The sequence below is a fragment of the Triturus cristatus genome, chromosome 12 (assembly GCF_964204655.1).
Source record: "Triturus cristatus chromosome 12, aTriCri1.1, whole genome shotgun sequence".
Classification (NCBI taxonomy): domain Eukaryota; kingdom Metazoa; phylum Chordata; class Amphibia; order Caudata; family Salamandridae; genus Triturus; species Triturus cristatus.
Genome location: NC_140595.1, coordinates 819,369,312 through 819,381,996, shown reverse-complemented (window position 1 = coordinate 819,381,996; position 12,685 = coordinate 819,369,312). Strand labels below are relative to the sequence as shown.

The 12,685-nt window shown below is 50.9% G+C and overlaps 1 protein-coding gene across 1 annotated transcript in view; it reads right to left on the bottom strand.

Annotated features, from left to right (window-relative positions):
* The window catches only part of LOC146782980 (IgGFc-binding protein-like), a 334,560-nt gene extending 322,129 nt beyond the window's left edge, over nt 1-12,431 (bottom strand). Inside the window, exon 1 of the mRNA XM_085639314.1 lies at nt 12,160-12,431. Within this exon, the coding sequence (XP_085495440.1) occupies nt 12,160-12,419 (260 nt within the window). The 5' untranslated portion in view covers nt 12,420-12,431. The remainder of the gene's footprint in view (nt 1-12,159) is intronic.
* Between the last annotated feature and the right edge of the window lie 254 nt (nt 12,432-12,685).

Below are 12,685 nucleotides of genomic sequence, written 5' to 3'. Positions count from 1 at the left end.
GCTCTCCTGGTGCACCTCAGTACCCATGCTAGCGCTCTCCGTTACCCTAGTACTAGGATCCACACACACAGCTCTGCCAGTGCACCTCAGTACCGATGCCAGCGCTTCGTGCTACCCTAGTACTAGGATCCACACACACAGCTCTGCCAGTGCACCTCAGTACCGATGCCAGCACTCTCTGCTACCCCGGTACTAGGATCCACACACAGCTCTGCCAGTGCACCTCAGTACTGATGCCAGCGCTCTCCATTACCCTAGTACTGGGTTCCACACACAGCTCTCCTGGTGCACCTCAGTACTGATGCCAGCGCTCTCTGCTTCCCTAGTACTAGGATCCACACACACAGCTCTGCCAGTGCACCTCAGTACCGATGCCAGCGCTCTCTGCTACCCTAGTACTAGGATCCACACACACAGCTCTGCCAGTGCACCTCAGTACCGATGCCAGCGCTCTCTGCTACCCTAGTACTGGGATCCACACACACAGCTCTGCCAGTGCACCTCAGTACCGATGCCAGCGCTCTCTGCTACCCTAGTACTGGGATCCACACACACAGCTCTGCCAGTGCACCTCAGTACCGATGCCAGCGCTCTCTGCTACCCTAGTACTGGGATCCACACACACAGCTCTGCCAGTGCACCTCAGTACTGATGCCAGCGCTCTCCGTTACCCTAGTACTGGGATCCACACACAGCTCTCCTGGTGCACCTCAGTACTGATGCCAGCGCTCTCTGCTACCCTAGTACTGGGATCCACACACACAGCTCTGCCAGTGCACCTCAGTACCGATGCCAGCGCTCTCTGCTACCCCAGTACTGGGATCCACACACAGCTCTCCTGGTGCACCTCAGTACCCATGCTAGCGCTCTCCGTTACCCTAGTACTAGGATCCACACACACAGCTCTGCCAGTGCACCTCAGTACCGATGCCAGCGCTTCGTGCTACCCTAGTACTAGGATCCACACACACAGCTCTGCCAGTGCACCTCAGTACCGATGCCAGCGCTCTCTGCTACCCCGGTACTAGGATCCACACACAGCTCTGCCAGTGCACCTCAGTACTGATGCCAGCGCTCTCCATTACCCTAGTACTGGGTTCCACACACAGCTCTCCTGGTGCACCTCAGTACTGATGCCAGCGCTCTCTGCTTCCCTAGTACTAGGATCCACACACACAGCTCTGCCAGTGCACCTCAGTACCGATGCCAGCACTCTCTGCTACCCTAGTACTAGGATCCACACACACAGCTCTGCCAGTGCACCTCAGTACCGATGCCAGCGCTCTCTGCTACCCTAGTACTGGGATCCACACACACAGCTCTGCCAGTGCACCTCAGTACCGATGCCAGCGCTCTCTGCTACCCTAGTACTGGGATCCACACACACAGCTCTGCCAGTGCACCTCAGTACCGATGCCAGCGCTCTCTGCTACCCTAGTACTGGGATCCACACACACAGCTCTGCCAGTGCACCTCAGTACTGATGCCAGCGCTCTCCGTTACCCTAGTACTGGGATCCACACACAGCTCTCCTGGTGCACCTCAGTACTGATGCCAGCGCTCTCTGCTACCCTAGTACTGGGATCCACACACACAGCTCTGCCAGTGCACCTCAGTACCAATGCCAGCGCTCTCTGCTACCCTAGTACTGGGATCCACACACACAGCTCTGCCAGTGCACCTCAGTACCGATGCCAGCGCTCTCTGCTACCCTAGTATTAGGATCCACTCACAGCTCTGCCGGTGCACCTCAGTACCGATGCCAGCGCTCTCTGCTACCCTGGTACTAGGATCCACACACAGCTCTGCCAGTGCACCTCAGTACTGATGCCAGCGCTCTCTGCTACCCTAGTACTTGGATCCACACACAGCTCTGCCAGTGCACCTCAGTACCGATGCCAGCGCTCTATGCTACCCTAGTACTAGGATCCACACACACAGCTCTGCCAGTGCACCTCAGTACCGATGCCAGCGCTCCGTGCTACCCCGGTACTAGGACCCACACAGAGCTCTGCCAGTGCACGTCAGTACTGATGCCAGCGCTCTCTGCTACCCCGGTACTAGGATCCACACACAGCTCTGCCAGTGCACCTCAGTACTGATGCCAGCGCTCTCTGCTACCCCAGTACTAGGATCCACACACACAGCTCTGCCAGTGCACCTCAGTACTGATGCCAGCGCTCTCTGCTACCCTAGTACTAGGATCCACACACAGCTCTGCCAGTGCACCTCAGTACCGATGCCAGCGCTCTCTGCTACCCCAGTACTAGGACCCACACACAGCTCTGCCAGTGCACCTCAGTACTGATGCCAGCGCTCTCTGCCACCCTAGTACTGGGATCCACACACAGCTCTGCCAGTGCACCTCAGTACTGATGCCAGCGCTCTCCGTTACCCTAGTACTAGGATCCACACACAGCTCTGCCAGTGCACCTCAGTACCGATGCCAGCGCTCCGTGCTACCCTAGTACTAGGATCCACACACACAGCTCTGCCAGTGCACCTCAGTACCGATGCCAGCGCTCTCTGCTACCCTAGTACTGGGATCCACACACACAGCTCTGCCAGTGCACCTCAGTACCGATGCCAGCGCTCTCTGCTACCCTAGTACTAGGATCCACACACACAGCTCTGCCAGTGCACCTCAGTACCGATGCCAGCACTCTTTGCTGCCCCGGTACTAGGATCCACACACAGCTCTGCCAGTGCACCTCAGTACCGATGCCAGCGCTCTCCGTTACCCTAGTACTGGGATAAACACACAGCTCTGCCAGTGCACCTCAGTACCGATGCCAGCGCTGTATGCTACCCTAGTACTAGGATCCACACACAGCTCTGCCAGTGCACCTCAGTACTGATGCCAGCGCTCTCCGTTACCCTAGTACTAGGATCCACACACAGCTCTCCTGGTGCACCTCAGTACTGATGCCAGCGCTCTCTGCTACCCTAGTACTAGGATCCACACACACAGCTCTGCCAGTGCACCTCAGTACCGATGCCAGCGCTCTCTGCTACCCTAGTACTGGGATCCACACACACAGCTCTGCCAGTGCACCTCAGTACCGATGCCAGCGCTCTCTGCTACCCTAGTACTAGGATCCACACACAGCTCTGCCAGTGCACCTCAGTACCGATGCCAGTGCTCTATGCTACCCTAGTACTAGGATCCACACACAGCTCTGCCAGTGCACCTCAGTACCGATGCCAGCGCTCTATGCTACCCTAGTACTAGGATCCACACACAGCTCTGCCAGTGCACCTCAGTACCGATGCCAGCGCTCTCTACTACCCCGGTACTAGGATCCACACACAGCTCTCCTGGTGCACTTCAGTACCCATGCCAGCGCTCTCTACTACCCCGGTACTAGGATCCACACACAGCTCTGCCAGTGCACCTCAGTACCGATGCCAGTGCTCTCTGCTACCCCAGTACTGGGATCCACACACAGCTCTCCTGGTGCACCTCAGTACCCATGCTAGCGCTCTCCGTTACCCTAGTACTAGGATCCACACACACAGCTCTGCCAGTGCACCTCAGTACCGATGCCAGCGCTTCGTGCTACCCTAGTACTAGGATCCACACAGAGCTCTACCAGTGCACCTCAGTACTGATGCCAGCGCTCTATGCTACCCTAGTACTAGGAGCCACACACAGCTCTGTCGGTGCACCTCAGTACCGATGCCAGCACTCTCTGCTACCCTAGTACTGGGATCCACACACAGCTCTGCCAGTGCACCTCAGTACCGATGCCAGCGCTCTCTACTACCCCGGTACTTGGATCCACACACAGCTCTGCTAGTGCACCTCAGTACCGATGCCAGTGCTCTCTGGTACCCCAGTACTGGGATCCACACACAGCTCTCCTGGTGCACTTCAGTACCCATGCCAGCACTCTCTGCTACCCCGGTACTAGGATCCACACACAGCTCTGCCAGTGCACCTCAGTACCGATGCCAGCACTCTCTACTACCCCGTTACTAGGATCCACACACAGCTCTGCCAGTGCACCTCAGTACCGATGCCAGTGCTCTCTGCTACCCCAGTACTGGGATCCACACACAGCTCTCCTGGTGCAGCTCAGTACCCATGCTAGCGCTCTCCGTTACCCTAGTACTAGGATCCACACAGAGCTCTGCCAGTGCACCTCAGTACCGATGCCAGTGCTCTCCGTTACCCTAGTACTAGGATCCACACACACAGCTCTGCCAGTACACCTCAGTACCGATGCCAGCGCTTCGTGCTACCCTAGTACTAGGATCCACACAGAGCTCTGCCAGTGCACCTCAGTACTGATGCCAGCGCTCCGTGCTACCCTAGTACTAGGATCCAAAAACAGCTCTGCCGGTGCACCTCAGTTCCGATGCCATCGCTCTCTGCTAACCCGGTACTAGGATCCACACACAGCTCTGCCAGTGCACCTCAGTACCGATGCCAGCGCTCTCTACTACCCCGGTACTAGGATCCACACACAGCTCTCCTGGTGCACTTCAGTACCCATGCCAGCGCTCTCTACTACCCCGGTACTAGGATCCACACACAGCTCTGCCAGTGCACCTCAGTACCGATGCCAGTGCTCTCTTCTACCCCAGTACTGGGATCCACACACAGCTCTCCTGGTGCACCTCAGTACCCATGCTAGCGCTCTCCGTTACCCTAGTACTAGGATCCACACAGAGCTCTACCAGTGCACCTCAGTACTGATGCCAGCGCTCTCCGTTACCCTAGTACTAGGATCCACACACAGCTCTGCCAGTGCACCTCAGTACCGAGGAAATCTTCCCTCTGCTCACCTCTTTTCTCTTATTTTTTAAGAAGAGTAAATGTATGTTTTACCCTTTAAGATTGACTGTGTATGAATGTATAGTGTGCCTGATTATATGATTGTTATTTAATTGTACATATACTCTCTTCAATCCCTGATGGGGGCCCATTTTTGATTATTTTGTGTATATATCACTATCAATTATTATATTTTGTTGTATTGTTTATTTCTAACCTATGAGTTATTTGTAGATTCACTAATTGAACTTTTGTATCAAAAAAATAAAGATATAATAATATTATCATCAACCCCTGATTGCCATTCATGTGTTTGTGTTCTTCTCCCAATGGTGGCTGATTTGGCTGTTTAATCAGAGAGATCTCTTTGATCCATCCATATATGTCAAGGTAGAGCATTTTCACTTGAGTTGTCGATGCACCTCAGTACCGATTCCAGCGCTCTCTGCTACCCTAGTACTAGGATCCACACACAGCTCTGCCGGTGCACCTCAGTGCCGATGCCAGCGCCCTCTTTTACCCCAATACTAGGGTCCACACACAGCTCTGCCAGTGCACCTCAGTACCGATGCCAGTGCTCTCTGCTACCCTAGTACTAGGATCCACACACAGCTCTGCCAGTGCACCTCAGTACCGATGCCAGTACTCTCTGCTACCCTAGTACTGGGATCCACACACAGCTCTGCCAGTGCACCTCAGTACCGATGCCAGTGCTCTCTGCTACCCTAGTACTAGGATCCACACACAGCTCTGCCAGTGCACCTCAGTACCGATGCCAGTACTCTCTGTTACCCTAGTACTGGGGTCCACACACAGCTCTGCCAGTGCACCTCAGTACCGATGCCAGCACTCTCTGCCACCCTAGTACTGGGATCCACACACAGCTCTGCCGGTGCACCTCAATCTGGGCCTGTAGGACTCCCTGCTCAACCAACATAATTTTCCAAACACTGCTCTGCAAATGTACCTCAGTCTTGCTCTGCTCACTTTATGCCATATCAGGGTTGATTATTGTCCCTCATTGTAAAGCTCGGCAGTGCAGCAGTGTCAGAGCTATCTCTGTACCAGGAGGGACAAATGAGGAAATATGGAGGGAGTGGGTGGCGGCAGAGAGCACTATATCGTACCCTTGTAACTCATTATGTGTCCTGCTGGGGCAGAGTCTCCTCTGACTTGCTGCTGCCCCTGCTATCTTTACAAGCCCTCTCTTCTGATAATTAACGGAGGATGTAGTTTCTCAGGGTCACCGAGAGCTCTAAAACAATCAAAGTTTCCTTATCACAGTGAAACAGCTAGAATGCTTGGAATGTTCGATTACATAGTAAACCACCACCAAGACACCCACCTCTGACAAAAAAGAGAAACGGCAAAGAGTGACGCAAGCGGACAAAGTATGGTCTCTTGAGTTGCTCTGAAGTCTAGAGGTCCTGCTTCTAAAACAAAAACAGAATAGGTCTGAACAAGCGGGAAACTTTTCTGCAATCCCACGAGCCGGTATTCCATACTCAAGAATTGTAGAAACGATTGCCCTTGCCGTGGCTTCATCTCTTTTTCAGTTTTGCGAAGGGAAGAGGGAAGGCGATGCAAGTGACAAGAGCAACCCACTTTCCTGAGCAAAATATTTTAAGTCTGTATTTAAAAAAACATTCCACCATTGCTTTGTCTTGGACAAATATCTATAATTTAGGTACCAAGAAGTAGTTCAGTTTGTCAAGATGAAACAGAACTGAATGATATTACAATTACTGGTACATTGTTAATGCTTTGCCTCATCGCTGCCTATCTGGCGACTGACCGAAGGTTAGATGGAGTATAGGAGAGAAATACGGGGCCTACGTGTGTTCTTGAACCCAGAATCTGGATCCCAACTTTTGTCCCACTTGTCTTTGAGAAGCTTGTGCTAGGGGGATGGCATCGAGGGACTAGTTGAAGTCAAGGACTGGCTCGTCGTACTAGTGACAGCCAATTATATAGTTGGACACCATGTGTGATATTATAAGTTGCGGTGAGCAGTGATCGCAGAGTGTGGCAAAGAGAAATGTTCCGAAAGAGAGGTTGCATGCAGAGCTCTTGGGTACTCCACATAGATCACGACAGCAGATGAGGGTCCCTGGGCCCATCCACTGAGTCCATTCCCTGCCTCCTCATTACTCACATTCCCAACATGGTCTCTGGGTTTAAAAAGTCTATCACATGGCTCCACTGTGAGCTTGCACCGCCCTCAGCTGCATTGTAAGTTCATTTGTACTCTGCTTCTCAGCGCGGGTGTTCTTTGCACGAAATCCTCTTCCATAATATATCTATTGTTACTCCTGAACCTCCTGCAACCCCAACCCTCCCCCAGTGCAATATCACAGGGTAGATCAATGAGTAATTTTTCCAACATAAAATGTGGTCTCTTGTACAGTTTATTCCCTCTGAGTATCTGACTGCTTCTCTGTTATTTGTCCCTTTTTTCTTCCTTCCGGTGCGGATGTTCCTTCTCTTGAGCCGTCCCATGTAGGACTTGTGGTTTAAGCCATAGTGCTTCTTGCATCTCTGCAACTCTCACCTTGGAAGAAGAGGGAAGAGATGGGCCCTGTTTCAATTGCAGGTGCCCATCCTTCAAAAAGGAGCCCAACCTCTTATCTCTCATGTCACTTTGTTTGGGGGATGCTCCCCAGTTTGGAGTCAGGCTCACCTCCCTACAAGTCATGCGACCCGCCTGCCAAAGTAAGGTGAACCTCAATTCTCTTCAATCGAACACAAGGAGCTATGATTTTAAATCCACCCCCTCTCACCTGAGGTTAGGGGTCATCGCCACTTATATCAATGAGCGCCATCTGGTGGCATGAGAAGGAATCAGACTGCATGAGTGAACGCAGTTTAGGCAAACCTAGAGGGCAACCCCAGCCGTCCACATTCAAGATGGCGGCCGGGTTTCCTATTGTTGTGGGCATCAGGTTGCACTGAATACAATTCACTGCCTTCCTCTGTATAAGGCTTTACAAATGGTCACTGTAATGCCATGTTTTGTGAAATGCCCTTCCATTTAAAAAATGTGGGCTGGTTCCAATGCCCTGAATTAAGTCTAATGCCTTAGGTTTGATTAACAAAAGCTAATGCCTAGACCCTGTCTGAGGCTGGCTTCAAAGCACTGTAATACGAGTAGGGTGACTTCACAACTCAATGGTCATCATTTTATGGACATTCAAAGAACAAGAGGCTGCATAAATCCCGCTGCGATTCAAACCTGCCACCTACACATTGCGCACAGGTATGGATAGCCATACATTTACCCACTGAGGCGTCCTGTCAAGACAAACCCCAACCATTGTCAGCGTTTACCAGCCGCCACCACAAGCAGTGCCTTTGACACTTCTGCAAACTGGGGCTGCCAATAGATTTACAGAAATGAAACATATCACCAACTAAACAGATCTAATTCCTAAGTCCCAAAACCTGCCCCATCAAAGGTCTAGTGCAGCATTCAAGGACGAGGCGGTGACGCTATCGTCAATAACAAGAAAGGTTTGATAGAAATCCAGTTTCCAGTTCTATTGTTAAATGGATCACCGCCCATAACTTCTTACAGCGTTCACAGGAGCTTTGTTACCAGCTTTGAGGTGTCGGCAGCCTAGAATTAAAGGAACCATGTCAAAAGCCCGAAAACCCGAAGTTAATGTAACCATATCAGGAGTCATGAGGTGTCAAGAGCCCAAAGGTAAAGAAACCGTGTCAAGAGGTTGAAGGAACTGCCTCAAGAGCTTGGAGATGTGAAAAACCTTCAATTAAAAGAACCAGCTCAAGAGCTTGAAGGAGTCAAAGCCCAAGTTAAAAGAACCATCTCAAGGGCTTTGAGGTGCCAAGAATTCAAGGGTAACCGAATCGTGTCAAGATCTTCGGGGTGTCAAGAGCTCGAATTTTAAGGAACCGTGTGCAGAGGTTTGAGGTGTCAGTGGCCAAAGTTAAAGGAACCGTGACTCATGAAGGTGTGAGCCTAACAACAAAAATTCTGATGGAGGTGATCAACGGGTAAACAAAACAAGACCATTTGATACAAGATCTACTTTCCACCAGCAGCAGATCAGGCAGCTCTGATCACCGATTAAGGTCTCTTGCGGTCAGGAGCTCACATGGCCGGCCAAAGAGCCAATGGTCATAGCGGTAGGACGTTTTTTCAAAACAACATTTTAGACTTGAGAGCAATGAGGTGGGCTCTCTAGCCCTTTGAACCGTTTGTTATGGTAAGGTTGTGCCGACTCTCACAGACAACAGGTGTTCTATACCCAAACAGGTCATAGAGTGTTACATACTGTAAGAGAAAACCCAACTACAGTGTTCCACATCTGGAAAACCAGTTAGATTCTCTGAGACATCTGGACACGAGAGGTCACGAGGCTGGACCAGTGCTTATTTTGAGACAGAGGTTGCGGATGGGCCCACCGGCCCTCATTCTTGGGAACTACCACGTATTTTACAAAATCCTGACCTTCACCCAGAGTAAGCGAGAGAAAGACATAAAATGGGGAATCAACAGTGCCGGACTGGGACCCGAAACCGGCCCTGGCAAACTGCTCAGCTGCCCCCCCCTGGGGTGAGGGGGGTGCAGCCGAGCAGTTTGCGAGGGCCAGTTTCGGATGATTTTGTTACAGAGGGCCGATATTGCCAACCCCCGGTAACAAAAATGGCCCCCCAGGGGCCCAAAACTGGTCCCCTCCCTAGAGGCCCACCGGGGAAACACACGGTGCCCGCTATGGCCAGTCCGGCCCTGGGAACGAGTGAGTAAGAGAAAGATGGAAAAAACATTGACAAAGGGAGAAGGCAGGGATGAAAAAGAACTTGTACGGGTAAGATAAAGGGCCAGGGAGTATGTGGCTGTGGATGAAAGAGGTATGGGACAGAATCAAGACTATGAAACTTGGTATTCTGCAGCGCCAACATTTGGTAGCACAGGCAGCAGAATTTCTCTTGGGGTGTGGCACTTATAATGTTACAGAGACAGCACAACTGCGGTGGTCAACATCTGGAAACCAGAGATCAGAAGGCGTATTGTTTCTCAAAGGCAAGAAATAACGGGTCACAAGGTTCTACAGATTCGCAGAGAGAAACAAGAGGTCTTGAGGTTGTAGAAATGTAAAGCCATAACACAAACAAAAGGGTCTCCATCTACAAATAAAAGGTCAGGAGGTTTTATTCTTTCTCAAAGACACAAAAATGTGGCCACAAATTTCTGCAGAATCTCAGAGGGATTCAAGAGGTCTCACGATTGTACATATTTTCAGGGATAGCACAACTCCAGCGACCCACAGCTAGAAACAAGAGGTCAGAAAGTGCAATTATTTCTGAAAGACAAGAACCATGGGGTCACCAGGTTCTACACATTCACAGAGAGAACACAACTAGGGGTTCTACACCAAGAAACTAAAGGTCAAAGGGTGGTATGGATTCTTGGAGATATGACAAATACGGTGTTCTATATTTGGAAACAAGAGGTCATACGATTTTGAAGATTCTCAGACACAAGGCGCTACATCGTCAAACAAGACCTCAAAGCCAGGAAGGCGGAGCCGGAGATGGCCGCTTGAGACAGGCGCTCCGTGCCGCAGCGTGATACTTCCTGTCAGGGGGCCGTCCCTTCCGGCATAATTGCTCTGCAATGAGGTGCTTTTGACTTAGGAAGGTTTTGAGACCAACAGGGAGCCCATCTTCCCTTTCCTGGGTGCCCCTTCCACTGTGGTTACACAATGTTCATTTTTTTATCCTCATGAAGCGGTGCGGCGGCCATCTTGAGTCTCTTCAGCGCTCCTGGATCCACATTCGTTCCCCTCGGGGGCATTCAAATGACTTTGAAGTTACAGCACATACCTTTTACTTTCAAAGGCTCTGGGTACTTATCTTAAAGAGAGCTTGCAGTCCTTTTTTACGTCTGTGCACCCCGTAAGCAATTCACCAAAGGCAACTGGTCTCTCTCAGTCTGAGCAAATACCTTCTACCCTTCCTACATCCACCATAACTCCTTTCCACTCATAAACGAGTCAAACAAGGCACGCCCTCCCCTGTAAAGAGGCGCACATTGATGGATACCCGCTGGTTACAGTATTAGCTACACAGCCGGGTACAGACTGATAGATACACAGCGGCTATGCAATGATAGAAAGACAGCAACGTATATATTGATAGATACACAGACTGGTATATTACCAGATACAAAGCAAGGTATTTAGCAAATACACAGATGAGCATTTGTAATATATACAAAGCCAGGCATGGATTTATAGATACACAAATTGCTACAGTCATAGATACACAAACAGGTATTGTGATAAATACACAGCCAGGTATAGACATTCACAGCTGGGTATCTCCGGATAGATGCACAGGAGGGTATATACTGATAGCTACACAGCGGGTATATACTTATAGATACACAGCTGGGTATATACTGATAGCTACACAGCGGGTATATACTTATAGATACACAGCTGGGTATATACTGATAGATACACAGCGGGTATATACTAATAGATACACATCGGGTAGATACTGAAAGATACACAGCGGGTATATACTGATAGATACACAGCGGGTATATACTAATAGATACACATCGGGTAGATACTGATAGGTACACAGCGGGTAGATACTGATAGATACACAGACTGGTATATTAACGGATATAAGGAGCGTACATTAATAGATATACCGGTGGATACAGTGTTAGAAGGAGCCAGTTATCAACTGATAGATACACAGACCGATTTATTGATATAAAGTAGGGTATATTCATAAATACACTAAAGGGAACCCACATAGACACACTATATCAATTGCTAGATAGATTCATTTGATCCATTTCACAACTGCCTATATAGCGCTACCAAGCCCCGGAGCTTTCAAGCGCTGTACAAAGGTCGGAATATTGATTAAATTAAGTGTAGACTGATAAATATCTAGGAAGAGTATATCCACTGTTAGACACACGCACACTTATTTACAAAACGTTTAAACGAGACTGAAAGGCAAATACCGATCGATAGATCGCGTATTGATGGATGCGTAATACAAAGATACGGCACTGCGATCAGCCGACATAAAGACGGCGCTTGATCCAGGGAGATACAGGTGGAGAGAGAAGAAAGGAGGAGAACGAAGAGAAAGAGAGGCAAAGCACGGGGGAAGAAAGACTTGGCTGAGTGAAGGCGGAGAGGACCGTGGAATAAACACTAACCAGGAAAGAAGAAAAACCGAGAGGAAGGGAGAGGCTGATATTAGGGAATAACGGACCGTTAGCTAAACGTCCACTCTGCTCAGAGGGCAGAAGGAGACACCAGGCGAGGCTTTGGGCCTAAGTGAAGCTGAGCCCACCCTCTGCCCGGGCCCTGGTACCCCACACTCACCGGCGCGAGAGGAGCGCGCATCCCGCGGGGACCCACAGCAGCAGGCACAGGCCCAGCAGGCGCCAATCCCAGGGTGCCATGGGGGTCACGACCCCTCGAGAGATGTCCGGCCTGAGAGGGACGAGGAGGCAGAAGACCGCCCTTCCTCCGGGATGGAGTTTATATACAGCCCCGGGGGTGGGGGCCAAGGTCCACCCAGGGCGCTGGAGCGTGAGTGGGGCCCATCCCGGGCCTGCCCTGCTATCTGCAGGTATTCCCATGAGTCACGCCCAGGACAGGGCCTGCAGCCATCCTCCGCTGATTCACCTGAGGCTGGACCGCTCCCAGGCAGCCCAAGGGCACAGTCCTGGCAGGGGCTGCGCCGGGAGCGCTCACACATACCTCCCGTGCTGTGGAGCTTGGCACCTCTGCCCGTTGCTACGATAAGAGTGCTGGGAAGTAACGGAATGCACACCAGCAGACTGCACAGTACTGGGAAGTAACGGGATGCACACCAGCAGACTGTACAGTGCTAAGAAGTAACGGG